This window comes from Gavialis gangeticus, unplaced genomic scaffold (assembly GCF_001723915.1).
Source record: "Gavialis gangeticus isolate Ggan-Ray unplaced genomic scaffold, GavGan_comp1, whole genome shotgun sequence".
Taxonomy (NCBI): domain Eukaryota; kingdom Metazoa; phylum Chordata; order Crocodylia; family Gavialidae; genus Gavialis; species Gavialis gangeticus.
The window spans coordinates 17,377,646-17,400,315 of NW_017729009.1; the positions used below are offsets into that span (position 1 = coordinate 17,377,646).

At 42.4% G+C, this 22,670-nt stretch overlaps 1 protein-coding gene across 1 annotated transcript; it reads right to left on the reverse strand.

Annotated features, from left to right (window-relative positions):
* Window positions 1-12,154: 12,154 nt before the first annotated feature.
* On the reverse strand, window positions 12,155-18,712 carry FAM217B (family with sequence similarity 217 member B). Its single transcript, XM_019510161.1, has 5 exons — window positions 18,604-18,712; window positions 18,217-18,320; window positions 16,841-16,952; window positions 16,648-16,733; window positions 12,155-14,745 (listed from the first exon to the last, which is right to left on the reverse strand). Exons 1-5 carry the CDS (start codon window positions 18,628-18,630, stop codon window positions 13,554-13,556), a joined length of 1,521 nt encoding a protein of 506 aa, XP_019365706.1. The 5' UTR covers window positions 18,631-18,712; the 3' UTR covers window positions 12,155-13,553.
* Window positions 18,713-22,670: the final 3,958 nt, after the last annotated feature.

Genomic DNA, 22,670 nt, shown 5'->3' on the forward strand with positions numbered 1-22,670 from the left:
TGTTGCATAAATTGCTGATTTTATCCCCTGGAGGCTAGTCCAATTCACCTCTAGAAGAGAGTCACACTTTCAGGCTGGATCCAACTCTATTTTATTGCTTGCAAGCAGGCCGACAGAGGAGCTTGTTGCTCAGATCAGTGCCAACCCTAAACAAAGAGCGCGCATGACTTTTATTGAGCTAGCATTTTTTTCAGTTGACGTGTTACATTTTGATTGGTCATTACAAAACAAAACCTGAGCAACCTATAAGACATGCGTGGTGGGCTATCCTGTACCATGTGGGTGGAAAATTACAGAATGCAGGGGTTGACACTAAAACAAGGAACAAAGAAACATAGAGAAAAGTAACTATTTTTGCTACAACGTGACCAACCTGGTTGCTTCATCAACCTGCACCTGAGCTGCCCTGGCAATTAGCAGAGGCCCTAATCCCTACTTAGGCACGGGGCACCCAAGTGCCCTGTGACACTGAGGTAGGGTGTTATGTTTGCTGAAAGCTGTTTGGCAATGTCAACAGGTGAGTTGTGCTCAGGGCCTTCCTAAACCACTTGACAGCACTGAAGTCTCCCACTGTGGTAACATATGGCTTTAGTCTTCAGTTTTGACCTTTCTGCTGCAAAAGAATTGAGCCAATAGCCTGTTTGGAGGCATCTATGGGTAACATAAGTTGTGTCTTCACTGAAAATGTACCATGCCTGACAGCAGTTCTCTCAACTATGTTGCAACTGCTGAATACATTTGTGGGGTGCTGCAGATAGGCTTTCTCTCACTGCTGAATGACAGGGCTAGTTAGTGCATGCATTGCCGTGTGACTGCAACCACACTGCTCTTGGCCTGGGAGGAAGCAACGTGGTGTATCTGTGGGCAAAGATCACGTGTAGTTCTCTGAAGGTCCTCACCTACCCTGGACCCTTCCCAACCCCCGCAATTGTATCCCGCATCCTGCTACCCATAGCTGAGCGTGCACTCTCTGTAAACCACCTCCAAACCCAAATGCAGCATCATTGTGCAGGGGCTGCAGCATACTCCTGACTCCATAAAGCATTGTGGTTCCCCCTTACCCACCATGTGTTTTGTATGTAACTTAGTTGTGCTCCCCTCCCAACCTGCCAAAATGAATGGAAAAAAATCCCATAAGATAAAATAAATCAGGTGCTCTCAGCTCAGATGTAATGAGCTGCTGCACCGCTTGTGTTCCCTGCATAAAGGCCAAGGTAATGAAGTCCATAAACCCAAGGAACCATAAGGCCATCTGAACAGTGCTGCTGAGAAAAGCCTGGTAGCTGGGCTTTTTTTATTTATTTGAAATAAACTTGTGTATTCAGTATTACAGCCTGCTGCTGGCTAGTGGCAGTCCTTCCAATCCCTGTTCTGTAAGATGGAAAAAAAGTCTTACTAAAGAGCTTCACAACCATTGGGCTTCAGGGCAATTGTATTAAGGGGGACTTCCTTTGGCAATGGGAGGAATTTTGCAAAAAAATGGTTAGATAACATCTTCCAAAGTATCTCTGCGAGGCTGCCTGTGAGGGGCTCCCTTCTTCTGTCTGTCCAGGACCCACTGTCCCAGCTCTCTGCTACCGGGCAGATCAAATTTTGTTAAAAGGCCTCTGAGATACAGACTGATGGGAGGAATAGTGCCATGAAAGTGGTGAGCTTCTCATCTGCTTCCCCATCAGAAGACGGGAGATTTGTACCTGTTGGGGTCCCTCCTGATCCTAGGGAACAAATGCTGGGCATGTACCAATTTCTCATATTGAAAGTGGATTGTTCTGTAAAGTGTACACAATAGCATATGCCAGGTGTGTAGTTTTTTCACTAACTAGTTATCTATGGCTCCGCAGTCATTAGAGCTGTTCCAAGAAGGCAGCAGTCATTTCGAGGTTGCCAGAGTTCCTACAGCATAGGAAAAAATGGGCAATGGCTGAGATATCGTTTACGGAAAATAAATAAAAACAACACTTGGCTGTTGGACCTTGTTAGTGGCATCCCTAAGTTCCTTTGAAACGTGTTTGTTTGCTTTATTACAAGTTTTATGGCTATTACATAGATAAAGGAAATATGCAGTTTATACTGGTTGCTCAGAAATCTGATCATGTCTAAATAATTCTTCATGTGCTTTTCAAAAGCCATATAAACAAGGTTTGATGCCAAAAGTGTATTGCATATATGGGTCTAAGTAAAAAACCTGTCTCAAACTCTGCTCCGCAGAAGTGTTGCATTCAAACTTGGAACTCTCGCCAAGAAAGCAGAAGCAACGATTGAGACTTGTTCAGTGAAGCTTAGTCATCCCAGCAACCAACACAATAGTGAATTAGTTCAATGAAACCACATAGAGGGAACAAAATGAAGAAAAGTCTCATCAAAGTCTATATGAATTGTGAATAGTGTGAAGAACATGGCAAACTTTGGTAAATGAAAAGATGCACTTTCAATGCTGTAGACGACATGGGGACACATCACCATTTCTGTGTAAAATGTGAAAAGTTTCCTTCCACTCCTTTTTGTATTAATTAGTGGGAATAAGGGGCTTAATTTGTTTTCAGGGACAGGGAAACAGTGAAATGAAGGTGGGTGAGTCATGTAGACATTTCAAAGTTGATAACACATTTTGGGGCTGCTGAATCCAGGACTGGGAGAACCCCAGGACTCTGGCTCAAATTGCAACAGGGAAAATTTAGGTGGGATGTTAGGAAGAACATTCTTACTATAAGGGTGGTTGGTTAAGCATCAAAACAGGCTAGCCAGAGAGGTTGTGGAATCTTCTTCCCTGGAAGTTTTTAAGCACAGGTTAGACAAATACTAGACTGGGATGGTTTAGTGTGGGATGACTCTGCCGTGAGCAGGCGGTTGAAGTAGATGACCTCCTGAGGTCCCTGCCAACCTTACTCTTCTATGACTGTGATCAAGAACTGTCAGATGAAAAGAGCTGTGATGGACCATGTCTCCATTTATTTGGTTTGTCTGCCTAGCAGCTAGAGCACTCACCCAGGAAATGGCAGCCTTTGGGTCATTAACCCACCTCAGCCTGATTCAGCACTCCTGCCCCCAAAAGTATGCTGTAACAATTGGGATGTAAACTAATCTGGGCTGAGGCATCCTTTACCCCTTATATTCAGCCTGAACCACTGTGCACGAAAGCATGCAGGATTCATTAGGCCAGGGAGTCCTGGGTTCCTGTCCCTGTTCTCAGAATTATTTCTGGCATGTGTGTTGAGTGGAAGTATAATATTAACTGCTTACCATTAAATACATAACCAGCCCTGGTAGCAGGGAGAGAACACATGACTCCCATCACAGTTGAATGCCCTAACCACTCGCAACATGACCCTGTGATTCTTGAATGCTTTACTGCACAGTGTCTCAGCAAGCATGGAAAGAAAATGGCCACACCAGGACTAGTTCATAGTCTGGTGGCTAAGGCACTCTTCTGGGCTGTGAGTGACAGGGTCTTGAATCTCGGTAGGCCAAAAGGGTAACATCATGCAGGTCTTTCATTTCTGGAGCAAGTCATCTAACCACTAAGCCATTCCATAACAGCCACATTTTAAAAAGGGTGAGCCCTATTTACTTCTCAGACACATGGAAGTGCCCGCTGTCAGCAGTGGGATCCAGGCCATGGATCTTGAGTGTAGGTAGGTGCCCTGACCCTAAAACTCCAGAGACAGGTAAGAGTTCACATGTCCCTGTGTTTAGCATTTTGTCTTGCCTAGCTGTAGGCAGCTCCCCCTCTTGATATGCATTTACATTGTGATTATCCTTTTGAGATGAGAAGCACACAGCCCCTTTGCAGAAGATGGAGTTGTCACTTGTCTGTGGTTTCCTTTCTGGGTGTCAAAAGTCCTGACATGAGACATGCCAATCACCTATTTGGTTAGAAACTTGACTGGCTGCATGCAGTGAGCCCTATGAAAGCTGTTGCTCACCACTTCAGAAGTAAATTAAAATTTCTGGATATTCATCTCTCCTTGAGTCTGCTGATGTCGAAGGAAAACCTCTTCCCTTGTTAACGGCAATAACAATAGGGCAAGAGCTGCTCCCAATTTCAACAATGAAGATATTTCTTTGCTCTTTCTGATGAACGAGTATGTAGGACAATGCATAACTGATAGTTGTTGCAACAAAATAACACAACCATTTCCTTGAGGTGAATATTGATTTCAGCTTCTTAGTAGGTTTTAGGTTGTTTAATAATAACCTTTTGTGGTGTAAATAATTAAAGGAGTTTGGCAGAAAGAACTGTGAGCCGTTAGTAATGCAAAGCAAGGAGCAGGACCACACTGCCATGATGTAAAAGTGATGTAAAAGTGGAAGGTAAGAGTCAATAGGCATAGGTCATGTTTAAATTAGGATGGAAAGATCACCTACTGGAAATCGCGCTCAGAAACCTTGTGGCAGTCATACATTCAATTAGCGTTTAGCTGGAGCATTATCAGTGTTGTTTGTTAAGGGGCACTCGGTGAAGACTGTTCCAGAAAACAATAAAAACATAACTGTCATAAAACATTCTCCTCTGACACACTGAAACCTACTTATCTGTCTCCAAACACGTAATTCATCCCTAAACTGCATTATCAGGTCTTCTGAAGAATTACCACTGAACTGCTAATCCAGGTCACACGTACTTGTCCTGACTTGCAAGAGTCACAGTTCTGCTGAAATGTTCTGTTTATCTTTCTCTTTCTTTTGTGACAAAATCGACAGCGTTGCAGCCGTAGCTCTGTGCTTGCTGTGAACATGGAGGGTAGTAACAGGTTCAGGATTAGCGTGTCACACTTAAGTGAAATATTGTATTATGACAAACCTGTTTAAGGAGTACTGTCTTGGCAGCGAATGGAGAAACACTTTAATATTAATGAAAAAAAATGGATAAACATAGGAAATGCATCTGTATCCCTGGAATAATGGTCAATGCATCTACTTTACATTGGTCCAACCTCTGGTGCTCCAAGGAAATCTCATAAAAGAGTGTTTCCTCTGTCTGATGTTAACATTACAAGACAGACAAATAGTTCATTGCTGAATAGCCAAACAGAGGTATTTTGCATAAATACCATGGTGGCCCCTGCCAGTTTACACAGATTTGAAACAGAGTCAGTGCTTTCTTATCTATTCAGCAGAAAACTGATCACTTTGGGGAATCTTTCACTTCCAGTTATGCTTGGGTTTTAGGTGGATGAACTAATCAATTAATTAGCCAATTAATTAACTTGGGTGCAAGTGGGATCAGAATTTGGCCCACGTCCTGTGAATTTCTTTGCGTGATCTTACTTCCACTGAGATCAGCATCAGTTTTGCCCTTGATTTGATTGGGACGAGCATTTCTTCAACAATCCTGGTAAAGCCTGGATTTCCCTGTTTGTTAGTTAGCAGTTAAATGAATGAACGAGACTTTAAAAAAATCAACATTACTTGCCATGATGCTGCAAATGATGTACTGTGTAGATAAAACATTGAGGCAGTAGTAAAAGAAGATCTTAGTGCATCACTTTGTTTTCTGAGAAGATATTGTCACTTGTCCACTTGTCATCTCCAGTGTAATGACAATTGTTGTCTCCAATGTCATAAAAAAGGAGAACCCAGTTAAGACCCCATGTCTCTATTTCTCTCATAAGTCTGGCATTTTTCACTTTTATCCCTGAAGATGGTTAACATCCAAAATACCAAGTCATGAGTTTCTAGTTACAGAACAATCAATTTTCTGCTGACTTTTGCATTTGTTGCACCTCACTGACCCTGTCGTGACTTCTGTAGTGCTGCATGCACCATAAACTCACCAGGTTTTATCCAGTATTTGTATTCAAGACATTAATTCCACTTTATTTGTACTCAGATCTTTCTATGCTGTCTTCTTTTGGGGTCCCTCACCTCCAGTTTGTCCTCTCCTTGGTAAGCTGAGATGTTGGGCAGCCATCAGCGTATACTTGCCTTAGTTTTCATAGTAATGAATTGTGCATCTCAATACAAAAACTGTCTTGCTCTGCTTCCACTGCATGAGCTCACCATTGTAATTTCATGTTGGGAAAGCACTGACAGCTTTAATGGCATACAAATCAGGAAAGGAGATGATATGTTGTTCTAAAAAAAAGAGGAAAGCATATTTTCCTATCTAAAGTGAATCCTGCACATTCTATGAGTAACCTTCCTCAAAGCAACTGAGGCACTCATAAATGAAAATACCAGGGAATGGGACACATGCAGGGTCCAATTCTACTTTTAATTATGCTGTTGTAAATCAGGAGTAAAATGAGAAATGTTACTGTTGCTCCACACGTGTGAAACGATGTGAGAACAGAATCAGGTCCCATCAATTTATGTTTTTGTTAAGATTTCTTTCTTTCTTTTCCTCCCAGTAATTGAATTAGAGCCTGGGCAAAACTCTAAAACTATGCTTGAACTGGTTGGAAAGTAAAACAATTGTGTCTACCCCTGGCAGCAGCAGTAGAGAGTGACTTTGTAAATCTCAGGTTTGAAGATGCCTACCTGCAAATTCTTATCTAACTTATTTGCAGGTTCAAAACCTAGGCACCTCGGAGGATGTCACAGAGAATGCAAAGTCTGCTGGTCACAGTTGTTCCATCAGCTTATAGTCATTATGCTGAAACCATCTCTTCCTACTGTTTGTAGCCTTCTCACAGGGTATGTCTATAGGAGATGCTTTACTGTACAGTAGACTAATCTGTGCAGTGGATTAGTCTAGTCCTGGGGCAGCTGCCAGCAAGCCCCCTGCTAGGTGGGGAAGCCCTGCTGGGCATGGGGCTTGCTGGCCATGTGTCCCAATGTGCATGGGACTAGATGCGCATGCCGCTGGCTGCAGAAGCAATTGTCTCCCATCCCATGCGTATCAGGATTCCTACCGATGTGCACAGGGTCAGGAGACACCTGCCACTGCAGCCAGCAGAGCTCTCCCGGCCCAGTGCACATCAGGACTGGGCCATGTGCCCCCTGCCAGCCCCCAGGCTAGTACCCCGGGGGAGCCTGGAGCTGGCTGCTTCGGGGGGCAGAACAGGGCAGAGCAGCCCTGTACCAGGCTGCATCCTTTGGGAGCAGAGTTGCTCACAACAGGGTGCATGTGTAGACATGCTCCTGGGGAAGGCTTACTGTGCAGTAAGCCTATACTGCATTAATAGCACCCGTAGACACATCACAGAGTAGCATTATTTAAGCTAGCAGCAGCAGCAGCGCAGGAATTCAGTGTGAGCTACTTTGCCCTGCTGAGAAACAGTGTAAATTGTATAAGAGAACTTGACATCCCCACCTTGTGGCTGATTAAAGAAATGACCAGATCAAAATGATTCCCAAACAGAAAGTCTCACCATTTATTTAAATGAGTAGATTGTGTACGTTGTATTAGCAAAATCACTTTGAATTGAAATTACTACCCCAAAGCACCATATAACATAAGATAAATGATAAAGAACACAGAAATACTGCAGTATTCATGAACATGGAAAGCAAAGCTACAAGTTACTAATACACAGTTTTTTCTGATATATTGCAGTCATAGCCCAGGTGCCAGAGGGAGCAGACACCCAGGAATCCCACAGTTGTCCATGAGAGTTGCTTGTGTTCAGCACCTTTGAAAATCAAGCCATTAAACCATGTTTGCAAAGGACATATTTTAACTAGAATCACACAAATGTACTGTCCACAGAATAGTACAAACCTTTCAGGAAAAAAGTCCATAAAAATGTTCTAAATGTAGTACAAGATCTTTTAAACAACAGGCTCGAGATGGAAATTGCCTCAAACAGCAATGACTGTTCTTTACAAAGAGAGCATGCAAGGGTACGTTTAAGGCATAATTAAAGAAGTATGAAATTCAGTTGGCAGAAACACCCAGGTTATTCAAGGGTATATGTTATGGCTTTTCTGTTTGTGTCGCTGCAATTCATGCTGGTGGGTTGAACTGGTCACAAGAAAAGTTAAATCCAGAGAAAACCTATGGATCCTAAAAGCAGTACCACCTGCACCATGTCAGCCCTCTTCCCTCAATGAAAAATAGTTTAGACAAAGGCCAAAGAGGGAAAAACAAAGGGGAGAGAGGGGGTGATATTATCCAACCCCACTACACATGGTTTTGAGTTCCACGTTGAATGTGGTGGAGGCAGAGGGAACAGGGAGGATTTAAACTGCATGATGTGCGTAAGCCTCTGGAAAGAGCATGAGATGGCCTCATGCTGTGAAGCTGTCCGACTTGCTCTGTTCCACAAAAGGAGGAGATCCCCGGGGTATAGTTAGGCCCTACCATGGCTTCTTGATGTGTTCATGTCTGATTGATTATTGTATTTTCTTTCCTGCTCTTATGCAGTTGCCCTTTGACCTTGGGGCCAATATGATGAGATGGCAAGTATCAGCTCTCATTGAAGCCAGCAAGAGCAGTGGGCTCTCAATGCGTTGCAGGAGGCACTCATATTTAAAGGATCCCAAACTAGAAGGCTAGTACTAGATGTAGGTTACAGAGCCACAAGTGATTGCTATCAGTGGTGAGCTAGGGCAGGGGCTCCCAAATTTGGGGGCAACTTTACAGTCTTATGAGTTCCACTGTCAGTCACAAAATTCCTCTTCTCCTTAGTCCCACAGTATCATCCTTCCTCCCCCCTTTGAAGATAATCTCCAGGCTCTGTACTAATGCCTGTGTGCTGCCACTAATGACCTCTGTTCAGATGCATGTGATGTAACCTATGGCATACAGTACAGTATAGTGCTTCCAAACCCAGGATGAGCTGAATTTTGGGGGGATTGGGATCTGGACTTTCATAGCTGGAAGAAGGGCAAAAATGGCTCAACAGGACTCTTAAATACTGTGGTCCAGCTTTGAATTCCTTGGTCCCCTCTCTCCACTTTGTCTGGAATTGTGGGCAATGCAGAAAAAAACACAGCCGTGCAAACAAACAAAAAATCAACCTGGTTTATATGTTTCAGCGTTATTCAACTTTATGTGATTTTTTTAAAACTTGTGTGAACTCCACTGAAAAAATGGAGGAATTCTAAGTTTATACCAATGGAACTGAAGCAGAATCTGTCCTTTTAGTTATGGTGCAACCTGAGAGCATTCATTGTAGTAGGCAATAAAGAGCTAAAGAACCTTATATTAAACATACCAAATCACCATTGAAAATATCCACAGCAATTTGAATCTTCAAAAAAATCCTTCAATTCAAAGATTATCTGCACAAGGAAATATGATAAGTGTTCTTGCCATTATAATTAAACCTAGTGGCAAAAGAAAAAGAAACATCCCCCATACACCACAGGAACGATTTAAAACCCAAACACAATGCATTCAGTTAAATAACAACTTTTCTGTTCAATTTGCATATGTTTCTTAGGACTGGATCACTGAATGAGAAGCCTGGAAAATACATACAAGTTGAATAAAGCATATCCCTTACTCCAGTGCATAAGTGGTTACATATTCATGTGTAGACACAGCACGTGTACAAGCCACAGTGGAGGTAGACCGGGCTGACAAAAGTGGATTTTATTCTAACTTCAAGTAAACTCTGCAGGACAAAGTCCAAAACCTATAGGCATTAAGAATAAAAAGGAAAAATTGTAAGAACTGTTGGCTGGTACTAACATCACAGTTCTGTTTCCACAAGTGGAAAGAGGAGACTGAGACAGAAGTAGCAGGAAACCAGAATGGTCTGTGTAGCCAAAATTAGAGGGCAAGTGTCCAGCTAACATTAGGATTTACACCAGTAGCATCAACAGCTTTGCTTGATCGATATTTTTATTAGGCTTCCACAACACATTCAGGTTCTGCAGACTACAAGCTTCAATTAAAGACAAACCTTTCTAGCCCTTAGGTTTTTGAAGAACACCTTCTAAAGGAAAACTGCCCAGTTCTATCTAAAAGTAGCCTGAAAGATTTCTGAGACATGTTAAAATGCCGTGTTTTTTTTCTCAATGCTGAAGCCTAAGGACACTTTAATAGGAAATTTACTTTAGAGACATGTCATCAGATCATGCAAAAATGTGTATGTTTGCATTCTTGATATATGTGTATTATGAACAAGGGGCAGTTTATATGGTTACTTTTCAAAGAAAAATCTCATGTCAAGTGATATTCAAGACTAAAAACACAATTGAATTATATTACCCTTTCTAATTTAATTTTAAATTATGCAATATGCTTATGGACCTGATCCTGCATACCTTGCTCATGCAAGCAATCAATACCAACAAGAACAATCCTCTGATTTCCAAGGGGTTACTCCTAGGAGTAAGGAATACTCAAGTGAGGAAGGTCTGCAGGACTAAGTTCTCAGGATAAGATTCACTCAAGGCCCTTTCAGCTAAAAAGCTAGACTGTAGGCCTGATCTGCAAAAACATGAAATAGCAGCCACCAGGGATGTGCTGCTAATTATTGGTAGTCTGGGTAGTTGAATTTCTTCTCCCAGAGATCCCAGATGCCTTCCAATAAATCTAGATCATCTGATCTTTGAGCACAGTGGACTGAACTTCACCTTAACATGCAACAACAGCCGGTTTATAACATCATTGTAATTACATCTTGAATTGGCTATTTAAATAGAAATTGTATATATTAAAATGTGTTTTCTCAATACTTCTATCACGCAGATTGGCATATGATCTAGACTTAACTGAAAAAAGAATAAAAGCCTTCCTGAGAATATTTACTTTTCAGTTTGACTGTGCAGTGTTTTATTACTGATGACAAAGAACATATAAATGACATGAAAAGGTTTTGCCACTGGCAATTAGGTGGTGTACAATGACAGAGGAGAAGCAACTCAGAGTTGCACAGCTAGTTTAACAAATATACACATAACTTTCTTTTTTTGTACTCACCACTACTCCATTTAAACCCCAATAGGCAGAAAGCACCTGAAATGTCTCGGACTTCGTCTCACTGCTGTGACATGATTCACAGGGGCAGGAAACTGAGAAGAGATTTAATAACTGCTAAGTAAATATTTCCTTTAAAGCACAGACAAAATTCTTCAGAATTCATTTTCCTTGTTTGCAAAATGTGGGCCAGTTTAGCTGCTGTCAGTCTGCATCCAGATGACTGGAGTTACATCAGTTTTTTCATCCTCATGATGCCGATCTCTCCTATCTTCCTGCTTCTCACAGAATTCCACTTTGCCAGAGACAAAGAGGTCAAGAGGCACTCTCCAGTCTTGGCTAACAAGCTACTTTCTGCAGGAAGCTACGGGAACTCTACCCACATGGAGTAATTTGATCAGCCCTTAATACTGGAACCCAAACTAGATCAACCAGAGAGTGCTGTGGAATGTAGGTAGAAATGCATATGAGCAAATAAAAATGCACTGCTTTTATACCAAAGTATATCAGTGCTTGAGCAGAACACACCATGTAAATCTATCTCCAAAGGTCTATTTTTTGAATGGGAGCACAACACTCTTGAAAAAAAGACTATGAAGTATCTAATCATGGGACCCTTCGTTTTGTCTTCCTTTTCATTCAATTCTTCACGTGCAATTTGGCACTGATCAGAAGGTTATAGAAGTTGTCATCTAGAAAGAATTTCTACAGAAAGAAAGACGAAATTGTAATCAAAAAGTAACATAGAAGTCAGGCTTCTCAGAATGTGTCCCAGTAGCATGAAGAAAGGGCTACGGTATAAATTATGGGGTGGAGGTTTAAACAGTAAGGCTGAGAGGTCATTCTAGCTGCCATTTTTGAGAGCCTTAAGTTTTCCTCACCCATTTAACTGGGCTGTTTTGGATATGGAAGGAGAAATGACAAACCAAGCATCTCAGTCCAACCAGAGAAATGTTACACAAAACGAAATGTACTGGTTCATCTGGACACTGACCAATTTGTTTTAGCCAAAAAAAAAAAACCCCAGCAAAATTTTATTTAGGGAAAAAAATGCCATCAGGAACCACAAGGAAAATAATCTCACTGGCCACACTGAAGAGTGAGGTAGGAACTGAACCACCATGCTCAGGAAACTCTATGGAGTCAGCTTCATTCTCCAGGGCTACCAGTTCATGACACACACACTTCATTTTTAAGCTCTGATGGAAGTGTGTCCAAGTCGGAACCAAACAGTGTCTATACACATGCCTAGGGGCAAGGGGGGAGGCATTTTAGAGTGGTTCCCGGAGAGCCCAATCAAATCTGCTGCACTTTCTAATGAGAACACTTCAATGTCGCTGCAGCATCATGTGTAATAAGCTCCCACATTTAAAGATGGCCGTGGGATGCTTTATCTAAACCTCATCGAATAAAGCACCCCACAGCCATTTTAAAACGTGGGGGCTAAATACACCTGATCCTGCAGCAACATTGAAGTGTTCTCATTAGAAAGTGCAGCAGATTTGATTGGGTCTCCTCTGATGTGTTCTAATTAGAACACTAAGGAGCATGTGTATAGCCAGTTTTAGAGCTTAGATTACTGGCAATTTAATTCATTCCCAGCCCTGGGAAATAGTAACATCTTACTGAGATCGATTTTCCTTCCCAAATTTAAGGACAATTTTATTTGCAGATGTTGCTTGAATGCAGTTATGTCACTTGCAAGAGACAAGGATTGCATTCAGGCCTGGTTGTCATGTCACAACAAATCCATTACTGGACAAGTATATCCATTACTGAAAAAGAAAGCAAATCTGTTTTTTCTTTTCCTAAAACTGCTGTTGGGCCAATCTGGGGCCACCCAGTAACTTCAATTCCAGTTTCCATCACAAGGAGCTGAGAATGTATTGGATCATGCAGGATTGGGACTCCAGTCCAAAGAGAGTGGGAAAATTAGGTCACCTCTTCTGAATACCATAAGCCATCAACACCTGCAAAAAAAAAAAAAACTTCAAGGAAAACGATCCACAAATACAATGAAGGCAAGCATAGCATATAAAAATAGTAAGTTCATATCTTGGCTGGTCACCACGAGAGAGAATATTGGTCCTATAGAAACTGTCTGACTTTCACCAGTGGAATTCTTCCTGGCACAGAAGATGACTTCAAAACTTTCTCTGCCTAATTCCCTGCTCTTCTACCCTCTGTTCCCCTGACAAGGGTCCAATTTCCCTCAAGAATCAGAGAGAGAATGATCTTGTATAGTCTGCTCTATTATATAAAAAGTAACAAAGCCGTTTTGCGTCACAAAGAAAAGCAAACCTGTCTCATAATACAGTGTATGCATTATGCATCTGCTCAAGGGAGAAAATACGGGTCCGATTCTCTTCTTGCACACATCCACGTAAGTGGGAGCAACTCCGCAGCAGTTGATGAAGTTACACTAGTGCAACTGTGAGGAGAAACCAGACATTTTTTTCTAAACTTTTTCCTTAGCTAGAGTCATCCTAAGTTAGCAACTGTGAATCCTTTGAAGAAGGAACCAATGGAAGACACTTGCCTTCAGGGAAGAAAAGTCCCTGTTGGCCCTGCTGGTTTAAAATCAAATGCATTTAATGTGCAATATTGACTTCACAAGCGTGGAGTAAGAACAAGTTTCCTCAATATTTTTCTATGCAAAAAAACCATTCCCCTCTAGAGGAGAACACGACTGTCCAGCTGTCAACACAGCAGTGCTAATTCACTAATCATCTGTTCATCATTATTTAAATATATATGATGCTTGCTTTGTGCCATTTGTTTTTAGCTTTCTTTCCCCTGTTGTTTTTTTGGAAGGAACGTAATTATTCGCGTGACCATTCTTCTTCGGATTTGTATACGAGTATGTTTTTAGGCCGTTGGTAGGGGCAGCTGAACTAGGGAAGGCGGCGGGTTGCTTGGGGGGTCTGATGTTACCAGTGCCCTGAATTTTAGAGCTGCTCTCACAAGGCTTCATATTAAAAAGTTGTTGCTTGGTGGTTGGCCTCTTTTTTGCCTCGCTCCTCATTTCACAGGTTGGCCTCTGAGAAGGCAATGAGCCACCCAGCACCTCAGCAACTTTCAAGTGATTCGGATATGCGTCTAACTGGCTGTTTTCTTCACAGTGTAAATCTCTCCTGGGACCTGAATGAGTGGTGTGGAGCTTTGCAACATTTTCTTGGGGAGTTAGCTGCTTGTTAGGCAAAGGGCTATGCACGGCTTTGCCTTTAGCAGGGCTTTTTAGGGCCCGAGCGATAGCAGGAGCAGTGTGAGGCCTAGCTTTGGCTGCCTTTCCTTTCTCGTTCTGCACGGTTTGCATCTGCAGCCACTCCAGCTGCAAAAGCCGATCGATGTATTTCTCCAGGAATCCTGCTGGGCAGGGTGGAGATTCGGATTTCCCCTCTGTGTTCACAAACATTGCCAACTGCTTCAGGTCCCAGGAGTTGAAAGGGGGTGGGAGGAAATCTGGGTAATAATACTCGGATTCTTTAAACTCTGCGTCAGAGTGGTGTTCCAAGCAGACAGGGTCAATTTCTTCAGCTCGGAGGTTGAGTGCTGGTGGCGTGCACGGAGATGGGGGAATGGGAATTCTTTCCGAGTCAGAAAGGTCACTGGCACTGTCCTCATCGGCATCCTCTTTAATGATTTGCACTGCTTCAAAATCAAGAAACATCTCATTCACAGAAGCCCCTGGATATTTAGAAGTGCAGGGAAGAGCTTCAGCAATGCACTCTTCAAGATTGCTTTTGCACTCTCTTCTTTTATTGCTATAAAAACTTTGCATCAGTGCATCTTCTGCCCTGTTGCCACCACACTGTGAACTACACTTCCAGCTGGAAGGGGTGCTCTGAAGCACAGACTCCTTCTCCTTTTTTTCTGGGAGGTTCTTCCTCAGCCCCTGTACTCTGTACAGCAATGCACCAGCACCCATCGCTCTATATCAGAAAGAAAAAGAGAATTTACTTTAAAAAGAGTCTCCTTAGGGTTCCCTGCTTCACCAGGGCTTGATTCTCCCAGAGTTTATAGGAGCTGCCTCTGAGAAGAGGCTTACATGAGTAGAAGACAGAAAATGAAAGATAAGAGCAATATATATATGTGTCCATACATGAAAACCTTTACATGAGAGAGAAATATAAGCTGGCCGAAATCTGAGCATGTCTTTACACCTGGTCTGGGGCAGGGGGCTGCTTTAATTAGCATGCCCGAAGCATCTTGTGTATTCATCGTCCCACACTTCAAAACGGTGGCAGGGGTGCTTTAACTAAAGCTCATTCGACAAATTTTAATTAAAGTGTCCCGACTGCCATTTTGAAACATGGGGACACTGAATACAGGTGATGCTGGGGCTCCTGGAGCGTGCTAATTAGCATGTTCTAGCAGACTCAATTAATTGTTCTAATTAGAACGAGTCAAAGCAGGCATCAGGCACATGCACAGATGCCCAGATTGCCTACAACCCTGTGTCCTGGGTGGGGCCCTTAATGCACTAGTTATAATCAGGGATCCTGGTTTTCTCTGATCGAAAAAAATTCCCAATTTTTGGTTTAAAAACAAGTAACCCCAAATCCACATTTTCCCGTCATTTTAATCTCTGAAAAATGTGGATTTGGGGTTACTTTTTTTGCACCAAAAACTGGTGACTTTTTTAAATCAGAGAAAACCAGGATGCCTGGTTATAATATGTATTTTATGTGAAGTGCAGAGTGTATGAACTTCAGTTTGGCTTGAAGGTAGTGACTGGCCCTTACAAGAAAGGACATTTGAGATACGAGATATTTCATTTCTCATATTTGAGATATGAGAAATGAAACAGCTAGGTTTTCTGGGCCAACAACTGGCATATATCAATGTTAAGTCTCTGACTTCATTGAATTATATCAGCTGAAAATCTAACTCCCTCGGCCGTTAAATGCTGACTATTAAAAACAAAAACATTAGTTCTAAATGAGTGCACATGTTCATCGGTCATCATTACAGAGCAAGTATTTGCCTCCAGTTGTCATGAGTCAGAAGATACCAGTCTTGAAAATGGAAATAGCGCCATGTGGTCCCTGTTGGGAAGTGCTGCCCTTTTAAACACAACCAGCTGTCTATTCTCCAGGCTAACCTAAAATTAACTGGTGGAATATTTGGTCAACAACAGATTTAAACAGTCAAGAGCCCAAAGGAGGCTACAAACACCACTCTGACTATGGATGAGAAGCTGCAGTGGCCAGGGTCAAGACCCTGCAATAAAAACAGACTCAGTGTAACCCTGAGCATATGACCAATATGCAAAACAGATTTTCTTTTCCAGGGAGTCTACATAAAAAACCCTCTGTCTCACTTTCCAGATGAAGTAGTAACAAGCTCTGAAAAACATGTTAGGTCTTCATATTGTTTATGCTGCAGGCCTGAGCTCCTCATTCTGTTCAGCTGCAAGGTTTTCATATATCAAAAAGCATCTACCCAATCCTTCTCTGTTTTCTCACTGAGTCTTCATTGTCAAGTCTTTACACAGCTCCACAATGAAATGGGTTTGTTTCAGATGCCAAGTACCCTCCACCTCTCCCTTGCAACGACTCTTAAAACCCAACTCTTGCCACAAAAATGTCCTATTTTGATTCTTCAGGGACTGTACCATCAATTACCTTATGCTTTTCCTTATTTCTTCCTCCTGGCTCTGTTTTTTAGTGGAAGCCTTTTGAGATGGATAATAAGCTTCCATTTTGGTAAGTTAAATTTGCATGTCTAATACGTGAGTATGAATGTGAAAGATGAACTCATGGCCCCTTTGATGCCAAAGGCATTAAAAAAAATCTATGGAAATGAGTTGAAGACAGTATGAGAAACTTCACCTGTTTTTCTGATAATCCTCATCTAGCCTATTTCTTTCCTTGCAAAGAAAATTTTGTTGATCATCACCCTGGGTATGATGGGAACCCTAGAAATCATAAGCAAATATGTGAACCTATCATTGCAGTAAAGAAAAAAATTAAATAAAAAAATTTAGCCTACTTTGTACATGCACAAAGAATTTGAGTGATTTACCTTTTCGGTGCCATTTGAAACAGTCTTTCCTAGTCTGCTGGGAAAAGGTTTCACATGGGGGATTTGTTTCTTTAGTCCTTTGGTACTTGCATGGCCCTTTCCACCGTTGGAACTAGCAAGGGTTAAACAGGATATTTCTTTCAAATAACGATATACTTGATAGTAACAGCATCAATGAAGTACAAGTTTGCAAGGCAGGTCAGCTTGTGTTTGTTGTAATTATGCTTTAATCTAAGAACACTGAAGACTCAAAGGGCATATTGCATCAACTATTTAGTGGTTACTTCTAATTTACACAGTGCTTAAGTGTTTAGCACAAAAATAGATCATACATTAGTAATACTTTTGCACTTTGAGTAATGTACTAAAATCAGAGGCTCTCAAAGCAATCTGCAAATATTAGTGATTATCAGTATTATATTCCTTTGTACAGAGCCTAACACAGTGGGTCCTGTCTGGGACTAGGCACAACGGAAATAAAAACATACAACGATAACAGTATAGCTAGGCAAATCCTGCTGACCTTTCACATGTGCATAGTCCCACTGACCCTTAAAGGATTATTTTAGGAGGGTTGTAAGCAGAACTTGGCAGGGACTGTACAGTTTGTTATGATATTTATAGTAGCTGTGTCACAATGGCAGCATAAAAAGCAAAAGCCACAGTTTTATATATCATGGGTTGGTGCATTTATCAGTAGCAGAAACCTCACATGCATTCAAAAGTAATGATATGCATTATGCACTATGAATTTAGACAATTTGAAATTATGAATTGGGGGATATTGCCTCACCCAAAATAAATCAAATGAACTCTCTCTGCAGGCATAAACCAACATATTATCATTCAAAACAGCAACTTAGCTAGGATTTAGGGAAAGTGTGTTAGTACAGAACACAAGAAACAGCATACCTAATTTTAAGAGGCAGCACTTTAAGACGTCACTTCAAAACAACAGAAAGCAAATTGTATCCTGCAAGTCTATTTTCAGATGAACTGCAGTCAGATGCACTTGTCTATCAGTACCTCGGATTCATTTCTCTTTTAAGTCTTTTTTTTTCTCTTTTGATGGGTTTTTTTGTTATTCTTCCTTGTTTTGTTTGTTGGAAAATGCTCTTTAATTTTTAATGGCTTATAGATTAATAAAAGTGAGTCCCAGTCCCTTCAGTATTAAAGCAATCACTTGAATAACTTTGTGACCTGCACATAAACTGTCTGATCATCTGTGTTGTTGGGGCCAAAAAAAAAAAAAAAAAGGGTAAAAGAAGCAAATGATTACCTGGCTAGGGCACTTAACACACAAAACAGTTACCTACTAATCTACATTAATTTAAGACTGCCCTAACTAAAGAAAGAGAAAATAATAATTTCCTTACATTACCATTCCTTTGTGGGGTTCATGGGTTCGGTTCTCCTTTTTCTGTGTCCCTCTGTGCAGTAATAAGGAGTAATCTTGAATGCCTGGTCCCATTATTACTCCCTTTAAAGAGTATTTGCACCTTTTATTTTTGCATCATCTTATGTAATCTTAAACAAAGGACTCCTGGTTTGTGTACGTACAAGACAGAGCATTTCTGGGAGAATGATCACCACATCCTGTGGATGCAGTAAACAGACACCATGCACCCCCCCTTCCCTCCCCCCAGTGTGATTTAATCCGTTTTTAGCAGTAAGAGAAACACAATCATCTACCAAATAGTCCTGCCAACCGTTTCCCCCTCCCCCATCATTGGCTTAAGGGCCAGCTGCATTATTCATCTTACTATTGCTGATCCTTGCTGAGCTGTCATCACCAGAGTACTGAATGGAGAGCAGAGCAGCACCGGCAGCAATGCCCCCCCTCCCTGGGGAATAGGTTGGCCATTAATGCTGCAAAGCATTGTGGGCCAAGGACAGCAGTGAGATATGCACACTTTTCTGCAGGAAGCCCTGCTGCTGCTGCAGTCATCAGGCTCAACCCGTCCGTCACTCCTGACTAGCATACTTGGGATAAGGGGAGGCTGGGCTAGTATTATCCCATCACATCCGTGTCTTGGCACTGTTCACAAACACGCCGGTGAAGCATTGGTTGTAAAGGCATGGGCTTGTGTTTTCCAGCAGTGGAAAAAGAGCAATTTTTCTTTTTTACTTTGCAGCACGCTCGCCCTTGCTTTGCTTCATTTTTCCCTTATGCAAAATTTGGTATATGAAATGGAGCTGAGTCCCATGGTCATACCCTTGAGGATGTGCTCTGATTATAATGAGAACAGATGACCGTGCCCCCACAGGTCTTTCCCTGTAAGCTGATGTTTTAGTAAAAACAATTCTCGGAGCATTTTTGTACCCGCTGGCAAATTTTGCCACTGTATACAGCTCAGTTTTTGCCTCTCCTTCAAAAACTGTAATCCTAAGCAAATCCGCCATTTGGGGACTCTCCTCGAATACTGGCATCCCCGCTGGCATAGCAATGCTAACAGGATATTCATTTCCCCATTAGGTCACACTCCTTAATGGATGCATCTATAATGCCCCTAACTAGTGTCTCATTTTTCCAATATGCTTCACACTGTCTGTGACCTCCCCCCACCACAACCTTCATACCCCATTAGTCCCCTATGGCACAACTTTCCTGCCCCTTTCTTTTATGCTGACCCCTGAGCCTGTCAAGGAATTGCCAAGCCACCAAGGGCAAGATTTTTTTGTCAGCAGCTAGTCACATGGGTGACTCACTGATTGAATTTCCAGCATGTTACAGGAGTCAGATTTTGCAGAATGCTAAGTAGCCACCTTCCAAAAATCAGCTTCAAGGTAGGCACCAAGAATCAGTAGTCATTGGGCACATCTACATGGGATGATTTACTTGAGATTAAAGCAAAGTGTTGCCCCGTAAGCATCACCATCTATACATGTAGATGCTTATGGTGCAGTAATTTGCTCAAATCATGAATAAATTTGCTACCTATAAACACAAGTAGCAAATTTACTCAATTACGTACTGCACCATAGGCACGTGTAGATGGCCAACAGGGAGCAAACTTGCTGCCAGTCAGCCAGGTAGCAGGGAGTGGGAGATTGCTTCCTGTCCCTGGGAGCTCCCTGCTGTCAGGGCATGAAAGTTCCGGGTGGGGACAATGTCCCTGTGCCCCAGCAACAGGGAGCTTCCAGCCTCTGCCCCCCAGTTGTGACTGTGGAATGGGGGCTGGCGAGATTGTTCCCAGCTGCAGCTCCATAATTGCAGACCAGGGCACAGCTCCATGATCGCTTCCCTGAAGGCTTCCCAGCTGGGATCTGTCTTGGTCAGAGAAAGGTCCCAATCCCATGCCCCTTTTAGGCTATCAAGGCACAGGGCGTGAAAAGAGCTGCAAGGGACACAGATTCCCCACCTAGCCATGGGCTCAGTGCTAGCTGCCCCATTGGCAGATCAGGGCAGGGGGCTGGGACTTGCCCCTTCCCTGCAGCTCTTTCCAAGTCCCCTGCCCCTGATCAGGGACCTGGGGCCAGAAGCTCCCTGCTACTGAGGCAGGGGGACATTGTCCCCTCCTCGGCTCCAGTGGCAGAGCCCACACGGGCAGCAGGCAACCTCCCCCCAGCAGTCTCCTGGCCCTATGCTCCCTGCCAGCCTCTGGGCCAGCACTCAGGGCAAGCCCAGGGCTCCTCCTGGCAGCTGCAGGGGGCCGGTGCAGGGCCAGAGCGGGATGGAGCAGATTGCTGCCAGGAGCAAAAGATCTGTTCCCTCATCCCTGCATGTGTAGATGCCTGCCCGGGCTGGGTTTACTCTAAAGTAATTTACTGTAGAGTAAACGCACCCTGCAGCATTTGCATGTGTAGACACACCCACTGTGGAAGAATTTTGACCTAAAGTCCCTCCCAAATGCATTTTTCCCAAAAGGGCTGTAAAAGGTGAGCTATAAGAAGTGTATAGTTTCTGTTTGTGTATCTTCCATGCACAGAGTCATCAAAATATTTATATTTAACCTGCTTTGGTATCAGCTGTTTCCTCCCTCACTTTTCATGTCGTATCTAAATCCTAGACCACAAGTACAGGCAGTAAAAAGTGTGACATGCCTTGCCTACCTTTCATGTTAATACCTGTAATAAAATACCCGAAGAACGGATGTGTAGGCTGTAGCTGTGTTGGTCTAAGGACATGGGCAGACAAGATTACTTGGGTAAATGTGGTATCTTTTATTAGAGCAACTCAAATAGTTTGAAAAGTTGTTTTTAGCAAGCTTTCAGGTACAAATACCCTTCATCAGGCTGAGGAAGCATCTGCAGTCGGTGCATGCTCTTCCTGGGTGGAATGAATAGTCGATTGGAAGGAATGAACCCAAAGAACCTTGTCTGTTGCATGGACACGCTCTTAACTGCTTGTGATTTGTCATGGATGCGATCAGTGCAACGTGCTGACTTTGTGAAACCCAGTTTCTTTTATTTTCATTTGTGAGCAGAACCGGAGACACATCTCCATGCACATAGAGGATCCAGTACATCCCATGGCTTGCCTGCTCTGTGGGGCCAGGACTGAGACTTCCTTTACACTTGTGCAGTGGCATAAAGAGAAGCCTGACAATGGCTCTGAAATTGTAGCAGGAGGAACCTGGAGGGCAGGGACCATCTGTTGGTTCTTGTGTCCTTCACCCCATTTTTATTTTTATTTTTTTTGCAAAAATCTAGTTGGTCTAATAAAAGACATCACTTCTACTGAGGGTGGCCATTTGTCCGGTTTTAGAGGAAAGTCTGGTGTTCTGGTCCTCTGTCCTCTATTGATATGAAACCAGATGCCTTTATGTCCTCTATTTTTCAACACTCAGCCCTCCCTCCTCCTCACCCCTGCCACCCTCCACCACTGACACCGCTGCAACCGCCTGCAGGAGCTTGCTCCTACTCCTCAGCCTTGGGAGACACGCAACGTTCATCAATACCAACTAATTATGCTAACTGATTGATTCCATCTTGACATTGCCTAGCAGCACCCACGTGGAGCCAGGATGAACGTGATCAGGACTTGTGGAAGACATAGGATGGCCATCGAGGTACTTCAAGAATACAGGACCGTTGCTTTTAGTGCAACTGTCTTGAGGTACCTCAAGGACCACCCCACCATGAATCCCTATTGCCTTCACCCCATGGCACCCTGGCCCCACCTGGGTGCTGCTAGGCAATGTCATGATGCATTCCATTAATGAGCATAATTAGTTGCTATTGATGCGATTATGAATAAATGTGATCCATTAGTAATGAAAGACTTTGGGTCAATGATTCCCAGGAATCCTGGCTTTCTCTTAGCAAAAAAAAAAAAAAATCCCCAATTTTTGATTTAAAAAAAGAAACCCAAAATCCACATTTTCCAGTGACTAAAATGAAACACCACTATATAGTCAAATATCCAGGTTGTAGCCGTATTGGTCTAAAGGAAAAGGCAATCAGAACTCATAGTAGAGACAATCTCTTTTATTAGACCTACAAAATTTTTGCAAAAAAACCCAAAACAATTCTTTAATCACAAGCTTTGTCTGTGCCCGAAAGCTTGCAATGAAAGAAAAAATTGTTGCATACCACTATATATATCTATATCTATAGATATATATGATAGATAGATATATATCTATAGATATATAGATACCTATATAGAGATACATAGATATACATAGATATATATATAGATACAGATATATAGATACATAGAGATATATTTAGATGTATGTATCTATAAGTGGCTTTTTGTTTTAAGCATGGAAAAGTAGATTTGGGGTTCCATTTTTTTTAAACCAAAAATTGGGGATTTTTTTTTTGAATCAGAGAAAACCAGAGGATTTTTTTTAATCAGAGAAAACCAGGATCCCTGATGATT

Bases quoted from the DNA above. Each gene is read 5' to 3' on its own strand.
- FAM217B (XM_019510161.1), bottom strand. From the start codon at position 18,630: ATGACAGCTCAGCAAGGATCAGCAATA. The intron at 16,734-16,840 runs GTAAATCACTCA...TATGATTTCTAG, and splicing joins TTTCAAATGGCACCGAAAAG to GGTTCCCATCATACCCAGGG. The intron at 14,746-16,647 runs GTGAAGTTTCTC...TTTCTGATATAG, and splicing joins GAGGATTATCAGAAAAACAG to AGCGATGGGTGCTGGTGCAT.